The 16,566-nt window shown below is 46.7% G+C and overlaps 1 protein-coding gene across 5 annotated transcripts in view; it reads left to right on the top strand.

Moving 5' to 3' along the window:
- LOC134540856 (GATOR complex protein Iml1) overlaps window positions 1-16,566 on the top strand; it is a 146,379-nt gene that overhangs the window by 105,163 nt on the left and 24,650 nt on the right. For 4 of the 5 annotated variants that reach the window (XM_063383859.1, XM_063383861.1, XM_063383863.1 and 1 more), the window contains 3 exons: window positions 7,403-7,534; window positions 14,844-15,054; window positions 16,341-16,452. In XM_063383859.1, the coding sequence (XP_063239929.1) occupies window positions 7,403-7,534; window positions 14,844-15,054; window positions 16,341-16,452 (455 nt within the window). Of the gene's footprint in view, window positions 1-2,885; window positions 2,930-7,402; window positions 7,535-14,843; window positions 15,055-16,340; window positions 16,453-16,566 lie in introns of all 5 variants that reach the window. The other variant, XM_063383864.1, reaches the window with a different exon arrangement.

Here is a 16,566-nt window from a genome sequence, read left to right on the forward strand (position 1 = left end):
TACAACCCTTAAAAATTTTTAGGTTTTGCGGTATTAGAATTGATGAGATCGACAAATTCCAAAAAACCAGCACAACACTATCATACATATTTCCTGACCGTAGACCAATTAATTTTTACCATTAAGCAAAATCTGAGGTGGATTTTACTACAGCTGTATTTGCATTTATATTCACTTGCAGCAATTTGAAACTTTTTTTTTGTTTCATGTAAGTAGGAAGGGCATGAATTATACAACATTAATATCACCATATTAACAGTTAAAAGCCTGCATCCTTTTTAATAGTTTATGACACCCTCAACTGTAAAGCAATACTCACGATTTACAGCATGTGTTTCCTGCACTAAATATCACAGTGTGTCTATTATGTTCAGTAATGTTGTGTTGGTGGTGACTTGTGACCTCCGTCACCGTGTTGCGCGAGCACCCTTTCTGTCTTTTACGTTCTTAGTTTTTGCTTTCAGTGATTCGGGACAATTTTTTGATGGTTAAACATCTTAGCTCAGGGTATATGTATGGCATTTGGTAAGAAAATTTTTGTGAAAGGACTGGAAGTCGCACGGAACAAAAATGTGTGACCGCGGTGCTGCCACCTGTGGTAGATGGCGCAAACCAAAGTTCACAAAGCCAAAGGGAAACTTTATAGTATTAACTGTTTAATGAGTTTTAACAAGATGGGCAGTAGTTTAGTAAAATTCCTTGTCGAAAACCAGGTCCAAAGCCGGTTTTTAAGTTTTTTTCAAGTCTTTTTCGCTTTTGACGTAGCTGCTCCAGAATATACGTAGTTTAACTTTTCACTCTGCGAATAAAATTATTCAGTGGTTGACGTAGCTGCTCCGGCAACGAATTCTAGCAGCGGGTGCGGAAACTACGTCTGATTTTCACCGAGAAATGCAGTTGAAAACACAATTTTCGTAGATTTATCACATACTTGTGTTATTTTCAAGAATGCTAAGTTAAATTTTGTGTTCAAATTTTGTATCATAAGTAGAGACCGGAAAAATTCGCGGGTTCAATGACCTCCAGGATGAACTCCATAGTTCTGCGTACACTCAGTCAGATGTCACCCACTCATTGGCTGCTGTCTTGTGAGACGTCCCAAAGTATCAGCCTGTGATTCGATAAAGCTTTGGTTGGGTGTTTCTCATTGGTCCAGCGTCATCCAGGTGAGTTGTGAGCCAATAGCAGAGGCAGCACTGAGGTATAACAATTTGTATTTTAGCCTATCGCGAAATGAATTCGCGAATTTTTCCGGTCTCTAAATCATAAGTTTATTTGGAACACGAGAACTCATGAAATTGTTCGTCACCGAGGTTAGATGTTCACACATCGCCGGCAAGCACTGGCAGACTCGCTAGCATTTTTTGTGCACTTTAAACATTTCACAGTTCTGCTTGCAGTTGTATGTAATTCCTATATATTTTGGTGACGGTGGTAGCATTAGTATGGTGCTTGGCATAAAGAAATGCAAAACAATCCCTACATTAGGTATGTTAAAGTATCAATTATATTGAGTAATTAATGCTTAATTAGGTGTTTTGCTGCTGTATTTTTAAGTAGGTAATCCTAGTTTTTAGTACTTACAAAGAAAAGATCTTTTGATAGCATTCACTAACTTGGTGCTGGAATGGAAGTTAATAATCCTAAATCATTTCCAAAATTTTCTGTCCATGTGCATTCTAAAATGGTAGAATATGTCCATTCTTAAATCCAGAAACCTATAATTTCACACATACAGTGAAATGTTGTGCTTTATTCAACGTTAATATTTTCAACTTATTTGTAGTCATGTATTTATTTTATACAGAGTTTTACATGATAGCAATGGTATTTTGAAAAACAAAATTCTTAATCTGTCTTATAAGCTAATGATCATGCTTTACCAGCATTAGAGTATTAAACTGGTGTAAATTCTTTAGTTCACAATAAATTTTCAAGTAATTTAATCTTACTTAAACATTTTTTTTTATGATATAAATATACACAGTTTTCAGGAAGTAAAATTATGAAGCCTTTTTTTCCTATTCATGACAATCAAGCTTTTTCTTCTTTTATCTTTTTTGTACTGATCTCACATTGAAATGGCTGCACTCGTCAACGAAAATTGGGGAAAGTGTTTGTGCAAGCTTTGGAATATCTCTCTGAAATTTCAGCCGTTTCGGATATGCATTTTTTTTTAAACAATCGTTTGCATGAGTTCCTGCAAAATGGTAGCTTACTAACACGATGGCCTTCTCATTCGACAATATCTCTGACCTCCGAGCCTAGGGAACAAAATAAGTCGTCTGGGGCTAGATCTGGCGAGTAAGAAGGGTGGTCAAGCTCTTCAAATTACAGTTCGTAGATTTTCGCAATGGCAGCCGCTGTGGTGCGAGATCATTATTATTAATGAAAAGTGTTCCTTTATTTTGCCAGTGTATTTTGAGTGTTACTTTTTTTTTACGATACCAGCGAGGCACGGACCCGATCGGCGAGAGAAGGCGGCATTGCAGCGAGCTCTGTTGATATGTTTAATTTTTACCGGTGGTGTGGCAGTGACATTAACTTTTTTTTTTTTTTCCTTTCTGCTTCAGTGTGTGAACGAAAACTGCACAGCATTACAACAGCTTGTTTACTTGTTTCAGTTAGAAGCCCTTCTGTTTTACGATCGTTTTTTAAGAGAATCATTGTTTTGGTTCACTGCATCTGTGTGTGCGTGTTGACTAACAATAGATTTATCTCTTCAGCTAGCTTGTGGTTTGCGGCACTTCCTCCCATCTTTGGCCGTGTTGGCGGCAGTAGAGTAGTGGTTCTGGTGCATTGTACAGTACAGTACAGTACAGTACAGTTGATACTGCCTGCGTGAAAGTGCTTTACGCTCTCTTTCTTATTTGTTTTTGTACCAGGAGAAGCATGCCACAGGTCGCATGCCCGAGCGACCGGGAAACAGGTTAGTGACTCCCTCGTTCCCCGCGTACTTCCCTTGCATCTGCTTCCGCACACGCACGGCCGTAGACGTAGAGGAATGTGCACGGTACGTATGAGGCCCTGGCGTAATGCTGGGTTCACAATTGAAAAAAATAACAGTTACAGTAACAGTAGGTCGTGTGCATAGGATATGAACGCCATGTTTCCTAACCTGACGATTCACAATAGCAGAAAGTTGGTCGTGCACATAGGAGTGAAATGAATATATCTTATTTCGGTCGCATACGCATGGCACAACAGCCAATGAGAGAAGAGCAGGGTGCTTTTTTTGGCGGTACTAGAAATATGTTTATATTTATTAACCATATTGTGGTAAGAAAATGTCGAGATGATAATAATAGTATTATCGTTATTTTGAAAGTTAATATGTTTATTTACTAACACTGCTAACATATGTCGCATAGTTCGCGAAATTTCATTGGCTGAAATTAACAGTAAGAATTCAATCGTTAACCGATTTCGCAGTTCGCACTGGTCGTGTGCATGGCTTGCTATGCACTCGCTTATTTTTTTTTAATTGTGAACCCAGCCTATCTCTTGATGCAATCATCATAGCTGTGCACGAGCGTCTCTGGCGGGGGGGGGGGGGGACACGCCCCCTTCACCCCCCCCCCCCCTTCTCCCACTATTTTAAAGTACAGCCAGTAGTTTTATTTATACTATTTTCATGTTTATAAAATACATTGTATTTACAGTGATGACATATAGCCTAGTAGATCAGGTGTAAAATAAAAATTACATACAAAGCATAGTTTGAAAATAAATTGATTTTTTATACTTAACTCAACGGAGGTACTAGCATTTAAATATAATAAAGTTATTTTATGTCCCCCCCCAAACTTTATGTGCCAGAGACGCCCATGTATCTGTGTAGCAACAGCAGATAATGTTTTAAGAACAACGTTACGTGCTTGTTGATTGTGAATGCATTTTTGCATGCTCGTCTTTATTTTCAAAAATATTTTCCTCCACTCCCATCAAACTGGAGTGTATTAAAATCAGAAGTACTGAATCAAAAATAAGTAATTGCTCCAAATTGAGTCATTACATGAATTGAATATTATTTTCCTATTTTAAATCAATACGTTACGTTTAGCTGTAACACCTTATTGGGTATGCTCGTTTCTTTGTCTGTATTTCAGTGACCCTACATAACATCCATGGCAGTAATACTGTGGTCAATGTTAACTTCTTCAAAATTCTATAACTTTGAATGCATGCGATAGTTACTAGGATGCAGCACTTGGCTTTGAGAATTGCCTTGTCTAGTTCTGGATGTGCTTGCCCAGTGGACATTGCTAAGGTACCTAAGGATGGTACCTGTTTGTTGTGGGAAGCCTACGATGTACATTCTGTATTGCACAGACCCGAATACTCACGTTGGCAAGCCTTCTTTTCACAGATGAGAGAACCACACCTGAAGTTCCCCGAAGTTCATGCTCACTTTTTTTTTTCCTTTCTATCTCATTGTATAAACCGTGGTGGCATTAAATCTGGCGGTCAATTAGGATAGGTTAGCTACATTATAAATACTTTAAAACATTGTGGATGGTTGGTTATATTAGGTAAGTATAGCTACATTAAAAATACTGTAAAATCATTTCATGGTTGCTTAGCAAATAACTTTTTAATATGTAGCTATCCAGGGCTAGGAAACCGTTTACATGATTTCACAGTATCTTTAATGTAGCTATCCTAACCAAATCAACCGTCCACAATGTTTTAAAGTATTTATAATGTAGCTAACCTAACCTAATTGACCATTAGTTATCATGAATTGTATATTTATTCATTTACAATAAAAAAAAAAACCGAAGATGCACGATCGGGCGTTTGGCTCCCTCGTCTGTTGAAAGAAGGCTTGCCAACGTGAGTATTCGGGTCTGTGCAATACAGAATGTACATCGTAGGCTTCCCGTTTGTTGTTTGCATGTTTGTTGAGCCACGTGTATGCTACGGACTGCGGTGGATGGGTATCACGGTCAAGGGGACCGCTGCTTTTGGGCCTAAAGTGTAAATACGTATTGAGTTCTGCTTGACTGTCTTAGGCTAGTACTTATTCCAAGAAGCAAAAATAAGGGTTTAGGTGTGGAATATGCTCCACGTGTACCCTAACCATGTTCCTAGTGCACGATAGGACACAGACAGTCCCTTATTTTCAGGAAACAGATTGTGGTGTTCTATCAATTGCCGTTCTGTTGCTCAAATTCCGCGCATGCACAAAGCTCACTTTATCGTTTCTTTCATCAGAGGGCGGACCCGCGTTTCCGCCATTAACTCACATATCTTCAATTTCGCGAATATCGGGGGGACGTACCAAGCGTGTTGGTGTGCCGAATGAAACTTTATGATAGTGAAACTATCCTGGAATACATTTTGTACACTTTAATGAGAGTTATGCTCGCTGGTGCTTCTAGCGCGGTGTCTCCTCTGGACGTACGCGCAGTCTTCTCGTAGAACATAGAAAGAGACAATATTTTATTTTATTTTTAGTCCAATTTTGTTTCTAAAGCAGAGGATTTTCTGTGTTATTGTTTTTATTCTTGTATAAGCTGTTTGGTAATACGTACTCCATCAAAATAGGGGTAAAATTTATGTACGTCATTGTTTTAGGGTAAAGTAATTTATTAATAAATGGGTCTAAAACATACACTCAGAACAATAAAGATAAATTAGCGAGCATCTGTGATTTAAAATTGATTCAATAAGAGATGTACAATAAAACAAATTAAATTAATTTTTCTGATTTATTCACTTTGGTACAATTTTTTTTTGTCTGGAATTAATGACATTCCTTGTATTTCAGACATTAAAAGATTCCTTTATTTATTTATTTAAATTAATTTTTTGTTATAATGCTACTTAATTCAATGATTTAATGCACATTTCAGTGCTATATGGTGTAATTACTTGCACTTCGTTGTTATGAGGTATTTTGACATGCTTTTCAGTGTTATTTCAGTTTTTATCGCAACTCACCATATAAGCTTGTCCCTGCGCATGGAACAACTATGAAATTTGAGTGGTGACCATAACGTAAGATAGCGGAGAAATGAAGATAACGGTGTAATGCATGCCCTGTGAGGGGTTTCGAGAATCTTTACCGAGTGTTCCATGACTAAATTTTATTCCCGAAGCATGCGGTTCGACCATTTTCACACAGTTTGAAAACTAAGTATGGAAAGCACAGAACTTCTCATCCGCCTTCAGTGTATTCTTAGATGCCTGTCGTAACCAGACCCCACTAGGACATCTTGAGCAGTTTTCTGAAGCTGTGAACGCCAAGTGTGTGCCTGGGCAGGCGGGGGCCTTAACTACTTGTCGTAATAGGCTGTGACTTAAGTTGGGGACGCACCACAACGCCGAAATACCACAACGCCGAACGTACAATAATGCCGAATACCATAACGCCGAATGTCAAAATTGACCACAACGCCGACAGCTAGAAAACTGCTGTGTACCACAACGCCAGAAATACACTAACGCCGAAAAATGTCATTGCAGGACTGCCACAAAGGTTAGGTTAGGTTAGGTTAGACTAGGTTAGGTTTGATTGTGGTATTTCGGCATTAAGGTACATTTAAGAAACACACACAAATTCATTCTGTAGTTATTTCGACGTTGTGGTGCACAGCAGTTTTCTAGCTGTCGGCGTTGTGGTCAATTTTGACATTCGGCATTATGGTATTCGGCGTTATCGTACGTTTGGCGTTGTGGTATTTCGGCATTGTGGTAACGACCCCTTAAGTTGAAGAAAGTTGTAGGGCAGGCTGTGTTTAGGGTTGATTTTTGTGCAGTTTTCAATAGGAGTTAATGGCCGGAATTAAATTCAAGAGCTATCAGGGCTAGCGGGAATCATCTGCACACGAGGGCATGATGCTCCGACCCCAACATGGTCGTGTGCTGCAGGCACAGATGAGTTGTAATGGGTGGTCCTGTCCCCAGAACCAGATGTCAACATCTTGATCCGTCAGATGCAATGACGAAGCCCTAGCAAACACATATCACGAATGATCCTCTCAAGAACACTAAAGTATATCTTCCTCTGAGATAAATGAAAAAAAAAACTGAGCATCAGCAATATGCACAATAAATACCTTATAAAGTCAAGGTGCAATATGATGACAAAGCTGTATATATATGTATATATTATACAATATCGTTTAAAAACAGCCCTCAATTTTTAATTAAAGATTTTAAGTTAATTTGCCTGTGTTTTTTGAAAATATTTTTATGCTGAAACAGTGAATTTAAAAGTATGCGGTGTTGACATTCAGGTTGAGGTTGTGTTGCAATGACAAAAAATGCGACACGAATGCTCGACACTGATTGGACAACAGCTGCAGGCACGACAGACATTGTGGCCGTGCTGTGTTGAGAGAGGAGACAGGCACAAGGCGGTGCGCGGTGCAGAGAGTGCGTGCGTGCTGCGCAGGTCGGGCTCCAAGGTGATGGAGCGAGTGAAGGCAGTGGGCGCGCCGGGCGGCGGCCGTGTGTCCCCGGCCAGCGAGGCGGCCTCGGAGAAGACTGCGGACGGCGGCCAGGGGGAGGACGTCTTGGATGACGGGTATGTCGCTCGTCCGTTCATTCCTGTCGTGTGCCAGCCTTGGTACCAGTGTGAGAGCCTTTATTCTTGTCGTGTGCCAGCCGTAGTACCAGTGTGAGAGTGTGAGAGCCTTCATTCCTGTTGTGTGCCAGCCGTAGTACCAGTGTGAGAGTGTGAGAGCCTTCATTCCTGTAGTGTGCCAGCCGTAGTACCAGTGTGATAGCCTTCATTCCTGTCGTGTGCCAGCCGTAGTACCAGTGTGAGAGTGTGAGAGCCTTCATTCCTGTCGTGTGCCAGCCGTAGTACCAGTGTGATAGCCTTCATTCCTGTCGTGTGCCAGCCGTAGTACCAGTGTGAGAGTGTGAGAGCCTTCATTCCTGTCGTGTGCCAGCCGTAGTACCAGTGTGAGAGTGTGAGAGCCTTCATTTCTGTTGTGTGCCAACCGTAGTACCAGTGTGATAGCCTTCATTCCTGTTGTGTGCCAGCCGTAGTACCAGTGTGAGAGCCTTCATTCCTGTCGTGTGCCAGCCGTAGTACCAGTGTGAGAGCCTTCATTCCTGTCTTGTGCCAGCCGTAGTACCAGTGTGATAGCCTTCATTCCTGTCGTGTGCCAGCCGTAGTACCAGTGTGAGAGTGTGAGAGCCTTCATTCCTGTCTTGTGCCAGCCGTAGTACCAGTGTGATAGCCTTCATTCCTGTCGTGTGCCAGCCGTAGTACCAGTGTGAGAGCCTTCATTCCTGTCGTGTGCCAGCCGTAGTACTAGTGTGATAGCCTTCATTCCTGTCGTGTGCCAGCCGTAGTACCAGTGTGAGAGTGTGAGAGCCTTCATTCCTGTCGTGTGCCAGCCGTAGTACCAGTGTGAGAGTGTGAGAGCCTTCATTCCTGTTGTGTGCCAGCCGTAGTACCAGTGTGATAGCCTTCATTCCTGTTGTGTGCCAGCCGTAGTACCAGTGTGAGAGCCTTCATTCCTGTCGTGTGCCAGCCGTAGTACCAGTGTGAGAGTGTGAGAGCCTTCATTCCTGTTGTGTGCCAGCCGTAGTACCAGTGTGATAGCCTTCATTCCTGTTGTGTGCCAGCCGTAGTACCAGTGTGAGAGCCTTCATTCCTGTCGTGTGCCAGCCGTAGTACCAGTGTGATAGCCTTCATTCCTGTCGTGTGCCAGCCGTAGTACCAGTGTGAGAGCCTTCATTCCTGTCTTGTGCCAGCCGTAGTACCAGTGTGATAGCCTTCATTCCTGTCGTGTGCCAGCCGTAGTACCAGTGTGAGAGTGTGAGAGCCTTCATTCCTGTCGTGTGCCAGCCGTAGTACCAGTGTGAAAGTGTGAGAGCCTTCATTCCTGTCGTGTGCCAGCCGTAGTACCAGTGTGAGAGCCTTCATTCCTGTCTTGTGCCAGCCGTAGTACCAGTGTGATAGCCTTCATTCCTGTCGTGTGCCAGCCGTAGTACCAGTGTGAGAGTGTGAGAGCCTTCATTCCTGTCTTGTGCCAGCCGTAGTACCAGTGTGATAGCCTTCATTCCTGTCGTGTGCCAGCCGTAGTACCAGTGTGAGAGCCTTCATTCCTGTCGTGTGCCAGCCGTAGTACCAGTGTGATAGCCTTCATTCCTGTCGTGTGCCAGCCGTAGTACCAGTGTGAGAGTGTGAGAGCCTTCATTCCTGTCGTGTGCCAGCCGTAGTACCAGTGTGAGAGTGTGAGAGCCTTCATTCCTGTCGTGTGCCAGCTGTAGTACCAGTGTGAGAGTGTGATAGCCTTCATTCCTGTTGTGTGCCAGCCGTAGTACCAGTGTGATAGCCTTCATTCCTGTTGTGTGCCAGCCGTAGTACCAGTGTGAGAGCCTTCATTCCTGTCGTGTGCCAGCCGTAGTACCAGTGTGATAGCCTTCATTCCTGTCGTGTGCCAGCCGTAGTACCAGTGTGAGAGCCTTCATTCCTGTCTTGTGCCAGCCGTAGTACCAGTGTGATAGCATTCATTCCTGTCGTGTGCCAGCCGTAGTACCAGTGTGAGAGTGTGAGAGTGTGAGAGCCTTCATTCCTGTCTTGTGCCAGCCGTAGTACCAGTGTGATAGCCTTCATTCCTGTCGTGTGCCAGCCGTAGTACCAGTGTGAGAGCCTTCATTCCTGTCGTGTGCCAGCCGTAGTACCAGTGTGATAGCCTTCATTCCTGTCGTGTGCCAGCCGTAGTACCAGTGTGAGAGTGTGAGAGCCTTCATTCCTGTCGTGTGCCAGCCGTAGTACCAGTGTGAGAGTGTGAGAGCCTTCATTCCTGTTGTGTGCCAGCCGTAGTACCAGTGTGATAGCCTTCATTCCTGTTGTGTGCCAGCCGTAGTACCAGTGTGAGAGCCTTCATTCCTGTCGTGTGCCAGCCGTAGTACCAGTGTGATAGCCTTCATTCCTGTCGTGTGCCAGCCGTAGTACCAGTGTGAGAGCCTTCATTCCTGTCGTGTGCCAGCCGTAGTACCAGTGTGAGAGTGTGAGAGCCTTCATTCCTGTCGTGTGCCAGCCGTAGTACCAGTGTGAGAGTGTGAGAGCCTTCATTCCTGTCGTGTGCCAGCCGTAGTACCAGTGTGAGAGTGTGAGAGCCTTCATTCCTGTTGTGTGCCAGCCGTAGTACCAGTGTGATAGCCTTCATTCCTGTTGTGTGCCAGCCGTAGTACCAGTGTGAGAGCCTTCATTCCTGTCGTGTGCCAGCCGTAGTACCAGTGTGATAGCCTTCATTCCTGTCGTGTGCCAGCCGTAGTACCAGTGTGAGAGCCTTCATTCCTGTCTTGTGCCAGCCGTAGTACTAGTGTGATAGCCTTCATTCCTGTCGTGTGCCAGCCGTAGTACCAGTGTGAGAGTGTGAGAGCCTTCATTCCTGTCTTGTGCCAGCCGTAGTACCAGTGTGATAGCCTTCATTCCTGTCGTGTGCCAGCCGTAGTACCAGTGTGAGAGCCTTCATTCCTGTCGTGTGCCAGCCGTAGTACCAGTGTGATAGCCTTCATTCCTGTCGTGTGCCAGCCGTAGTACCAGTGTGAGAGTGTGAGAGCCTTCATTCCTGTCGTGTGCCAGCCGTAGTACCAGTGTGAGAGTGTGAGAGCCTTCATTCCTGACGTGTGCCAGCCGTAGTACCAGTGTGAGAGTGTGAGAGCCTTCATTCCTGTTGTGTGCCAGCCGTAGTACCAGTGTGATAGCCTTCATTCCTGTTGTGTGCCAGCCGTAGTACCAGTGTGAGAGTGTGAGAGCCTTCATTCCTGTCGTGTGCCAGCCGTAGTACTAGTGTGATAGCCTTCATTCCTGTCGTGTGCCAGCCGTAGTACCAGTGTGAGAGCCTTCATTCCTGTCTTGTGCCAGCCGTAGTACCAGTGTGATAGCCTTCATTCCTGTCGTGTGCCAGCCGTAGTACCAGTGTGAGAACCTTCATTCCTGTCTTGTGCCAGCCGTAGTACCAGTGTGATAGCCTTCATTCCTGTCGTGTGCCAGCCGTAGTACCAGTGTGAGAGTGTGAGAGCCTTCATTCCTGTCTTGTGCCAGCCGTAGTACCAGTGTAAGAGTGTGAGAGCCTTCATTCCTGTTGTGTGCCAGCCGTAGTACCAGTGTGAGAGTAGTGTGAGAGCCTTCATTCCTGTCTTGTGCCAGCCGTAGTACCAGTGTGAGAGTGTGAGAGCCTTCATTCCTGTTGTGTGCCAGCCGTAGTACCAGTGTGAGAGCCTTCATTCCTGTCGTGTGCCAGCCGTAGTACCAGTGTGATAGCCTTCATTCCTGTCGTGTGCCAGCCATAGTACCAGTGTGAGAGTAGTGTGAGAGCCTTCATTCCTGTCTTGTGCCAGCCGTAGTACCAGTGTGAGAGTGTGAGAGCCTTCATTCCTGTTGTGTGCCAGCCGTAGTACCAGTGTGAGAGTAGTGTGAGAGCCTTCATTCCTGTCTTGTGCCAGCCGTAGTACCAGTGTGAGAGTGTGAGAGCCTTCATTCCTGTTGTGTGCCAGCCGTAGTACCAGTGTGAGAGCCTTCATTCCTGTCGTGTGCCAGCCGTAGTACCAGTGTGATAGCCTTCATTCCTGTCGTGTGCCAGCCATAGTACCAGTGTGAGAGTAGTGTGAGAGCCTTCATTCCTGTCTTGTGCCAGCCGTAGTACCAGTGTGAGAGTGTGTGAGCCTTCATTCCTGTTGTGTGCCAGCCTTGGTACCAGTGTGAGAGCCTTCATTCCTGTCGTGTGCCAGCCGTAGTACCAGTGTGATAGCCTTCATTCCTGTTGTGTGCCAGCCGTAGTACCAGTGTGAGAGTGTGAGAGCCGTCATTCCTGTCTTGTGCCAGCCGTAGTACCAGTGTGAGAGTGTGAGAGCCTTCATTCCTGTCTTGTGCCAGCCGTAGTACCAGTGTGAGAGTGTGAGAGCCTTCATTCCTGTCTTGTGCCAGCCGTAGTACCAGTGTGAGAGTGTGAGAGCCTTCATTCCTGTCTTGTGCCAGCCGTAGTACCAGTGTGAGAGTGTGAGAGCCTTCATTCCTGTCTTGTGCCAGCCGTAGTACCCGGCACTGCCTGGGCTTAACACAGCCAGGATTTTTTCATTCAAGGGAAAAGTCTTGACCCGGCCATAACTCCAACCTGGTACCTTAGGTCTACTACAGGATGTCTGCAATTCACTTAACACACTTATGTCAGGGAAGTATAAAGAAACTATAATGATTGGTCAAGAATGTCACGATAAAGGCCCATAATAAGCATTAATGTTGCCAGCAGTCACAAAACATTCGCTAGTTTGCATTTTTTTTTATAGTGGCCCATTAAATATAAAAAATAGTAGCTTTCGGTCTACTTAAATCACATGGAAATTATCTCTGAAAATTTGTTTTAGCTCTACGAAATAGACTACAAGAAGTAAATTTGATTTTTTCAATATTTGATTTAACATTTCATATACAAAAAAATACGCTATGATACAAAAAAAATTAATGTCCTGCAAAAGGCCATACAATAGTTTACCAGGTGTGTGTAGACATCCTGTACCAGCACCGAGTGTCGCTCACGAGAGAGTGGGTTGTGTGAGTGGGTGCCGGTGTTGCAAGCAGTGACACTGAGTGCCGCTTATGAGAGAGCGGCGTTTGTGAGTGGGTGCCGGTGTCGCAAGCAGTGACAGTGAGTGCCGCTTATGAGAGAGTGGCGTGTGTGAGTGGGTGCCGGTGTCGCAAGCAGTGACAGTGAGTGCCGCTTATGAGAGAGTGGCGTTTGTGAGTGGGTGCCGGTGTCGCAAGCAGTGACACTGAGTGCCGCTTATGAGAGAGTGGTGTTTGTGATGGGTGCCGGTGTCGCAAGCAGTGACACTGAGTGCCGCTTATGAGAGAGTAGTGTGTGTGAGTGGGTGCCGGTGTCGCAAGCAGTGACAGTGAGTGCCGCTTATGAGAGAGTGGCGTGTGTGAGTGGGTGCCGGTGTCGCAAGCAGTGACACTGAGTGCCGCTTATGAGAGAGTGGCGTGTGTGAGTGGGTGCCGGTGTCGCAAGCAGTGACAGTGAGTGCCGCTTATGAGAGAGTAGCGTTTGTGAGTGGGTGCCGGTGTCGCAAGCAGTGACAGTGAGTGCCGCTTATGAGAGAGCGGCGTTTGTGAGTGGGTGCCGGTGTCGCAAGCAGTGACACTGAGTGCCGCTTATGAGAGAGTGGCGTGTGTGAGTGGGTGCCGGTGTCGCAAGCAGTGACAGTGAGTGCCGCTTATGAGAGAGTGGCGTTTGTGAGTGGGTGCCGGTGTCGCAAGCAGTGACACTGAGTGCCGCTTATGAGAGAGTGGCGTGTGTGAGTGGGTGCCGGTGTCGCAAGCAGTGACAGTGAGTGCCGCTTATGAGAGAGTGGCGTGTGTGAGTGGGTGCCGGTGTCGCAAGCAGTGACACTGAGTGCCGCTTATGAGAGAGTGGCGTGTGTGAGTGGGTGCCGGTGTCGCAAGCAGTGACAGTGAGTGCCGCTTATGAGAGAGTGGCGTTTGTGAGTGGGTGCCGGTGTCGCAAGCAGTGACACTGAGTGCCGCTTATGAGAGAGTGGCGTGTGTGAGTGGGTGCCGGTGTCGCAAGCAGTGACAGTGAGTGCCGCTTATGAGAGAGTGGCGTTTGTGAGTGGGTGCCGGTGTCGCAAGCAGTGACACTGAGTGCCGCTTATGAGAGAGTGGCGTGTGTGAGTGGGTGCCGGTGTCGCAAGCAGTGACAGTGAGTGCCGCTTATGAGAGAGTGGCGTGTGTGAGTGGGTGCCGGTGTCGCAAGCAGTGACACTGAGTGCTGCTTATGAGAGAGTGGCGTGTGTGAGTGGGTGCCGGTGTCGCAAGCAGTGACACTGAGTGCCGCTTATGAGAGAGTGGCGTGTGTGAGTGGGTGCCGGTGTCGCAAGCAGTGACAGTGAGTGCCGCTTATGAGAGAGTGGCGTTTGTGAGTGGGTGCCGGTGTCGCAAGCAGTGACACTGAGTGCCACTTATGAGAGAGTGGCGTGTGTGAGTGGGTGCCGGTGTCGCAAGCAGTGACAGTGAGTGCCGCTTATGAGAGAGTGGCGTGTGTGAGTGGGTGCCGGTGTCGCAAGCAGTGACACTGAGTGCCGCTTATGAGAGAGTGGCGTGTGTGAGTGGGTGCCGGTGTCGCAAGCAGTGACAGTGAGTGCCGCTTATGAGAGAGTGGCGTGTGTGAGTGGGTGCCGGTGTCGCAAGCAGTGACACTGAGTGCTGCTTATGAGAGAGTGGCGTGTGTGAGTGGGTGCCGGTGTCGTAAGCAGTGACACTGAGTGCCGCTTATGAGAGAGTGGCGTGTGTGAGTGGGTGCCGGTGTCGCAAGCAGTGACAGTGAGTGCCGCTTATGAGAGAGTGGCGTTTGTGAGTGGGTGCCGGTGTCGCAAGCAGTTACACTGAGTGCCGCTTATGAGAGAGTGGCGTGTGTGAGTGGGTGCCGGTGTCGCAAGCAGTGACACTGAGTGCCGCTTATGAGAGAGTGGCGTGTGTGAGTGGGTGCCGGTGTCGCAAGCAGTGACAGTGAGTGCCGCTTATGAGAGAGTGGCGTGTGTGAGTGGGTGCCGGTGTCGCAAGCAGTGACAGTGAGTGCCGCTTATGAGAGAGTGGCGTGTGTGAGTGGGTGCCGGTGTCGCAAGCAGTGACAGTGAGTGCCGCTTATGAGAGAGTGGCGTGTGTGAGTGGGTGCCGGTGTCGCAAGCAGTGACACTGAGTGCCGCTTATGAGAGAGTGGCGTGTGTGAGTGGGTGCCGGTGTCGCAAGCAGTGACAGTGAGTGCCGCTTATGAGAGAGCGGAGTTTGTGAGCGTGGGCCGGTGTCACAGGCAGTGACAGTGAGTGCCGCTCACGAGAGAGAGTGGCGCGTGTGAGCGGGGGCGGTGTCGCAGGCAGGGGAAGGCGGTGCCTCGCTGCCTGCGGAGCGGGGCGTCCCTGCCGGAGATCCTGGAGGCCATGAGGCAGCCGGCGACGGGGGTGGGCTTCGTGTCTCTGCACCCCAGCCTGCCCAGCTGCACCTTCGTGAGCGCGGACGCCGTGCAGTGGCTGGTGGCAAGCGTGGAGGGCGTGTCGCGCGAGGAGCCTGCCGTCGCCATCATGGAGGTGCGAGCTCCTGCCCCCACCGTCCTCCCCTTCTGCCAGGGCTGCAACTAGGGGTGGGGGGGCAAGCGGGGAACACGCCCCGGGCGCAAAGCTGTGGGGGTGCGGAAATCGCTTGCCTTGTAATTCCTACTACAACTGGTAACTGGTGAAAAGTTTTTTAACTTGCATGCCAGGAATGTCTAATCTGATTTACAATATAACGTCTCAACATATTTAATGAACAAGTCTGGTGATTATACGGACTACTTTATGGACATGGTGGGTTCATGCATGGAAGTTACAGTGGCACAGAAACTGTTACATGTAGGTATGGAAAATGCTTAAATAGCACCATTTTTCCGTGGGAGGGCCCCCGGACCCCCCACTTCATTGGTGTGGTATGTGCAAAAAAAAGAGGGGGGGAGGGGCGCATGAACCCATTCGTGCCCCGGGTGCCAGAGACTAGTTGCGGCCCTCCCTTCTGCAGTAGCTCGTGTTGTCTGCCACATTCTGGAAGATCAGGGGATATAGAGGGAAGTTGAAGTAATTGTTCTGGAGCAGTCAGGAAACTATTTTAATTTCTGGTAAAGTCATACAAAATTTTTGAAGTGATTCCAAGGGTTAGGTTTGGAAAACATTCCGCAAGTAAGTTTTGTAAATCAATTTTTTTATTTCTCGAGTTGCGGTGTTACTACTAAATGTTGGTTGTGTTCCATAGGGTATCAAGGTCATTGTGGCTTGATTTTAGTTTCACCAAAAAATGTACAATTAGTTTACCTGCCAAATTAATAAAATTCAGATCTGTGACCAAAGCCATTTTCCACATGGTTTACTAAATAAAACTATGATATAGTTATTTATAGGTTTGTTTTCGGTAGTTATTGTACTGTTAACTGTAAATCGAGCACAAATGTTAGTGGTTTTGTAATATTAAAAAAAAAAATATTTAGCATTGCTGAAGTAAAAAAAAATTAAATGATTATCAATGAATAGTAGTTTTTACTTGTGTGAAATAAAAATTAGGAATGACATCTATAATAGCATTAAAGATATTACAAGAATTCACAAGTGTGTTTTTGTCACTTAAGATGGAACATTCTTAAATGCTGTGAAGTTATTACTTGTTATCGTGAAATCTAAGTAATGAACAGCACACCGTTTAAGATTCGGAAATTGTGCTTCGTGGATCTTGCAAATTTTGTGCGTTATCAAGCGAGATGCTTCGTTTCAAAAATGGTTTGAACTGTTGCGACAGTGTTGGGATGGGTTGTCGGGTGTCGCGAACCGACGGAGCTGTGTGTCCCCAGGACATGATGAAGGAGCAGATGGTCTGCCACGCTTCGGGGGACTTCTCGTTCCCCTTCGTGGTGGGCTTCTACCTGTACCACTTCGTGCAGCAGGACAGGGACGCGCAGAAAGGTAGGGCAGAGTCCTTGGTCGGGGGCGACGTCCCGTCTTGCACCCCCGAGTGCCACTCCTTTTCCCCTCCCGGCGGTGTTACCGCTCACCTCCTCCGGCAGGCTCAAAACTAGG

Source organism: Bacillus rossius, chromosome 17, assembly GCF_032445375.1.
Source record: "Bacillus rossius redtenbacheri isolate Brsri chromosome 17, Brsri_v3, whole genome shotgun sequence".
Classification (NCBI taxonomy): Eukaryota; Metazoa; Arthropoda; class Insecta; order Phasmatodea; family Bacillidae; genus Bacillus; species Bacillus rossius.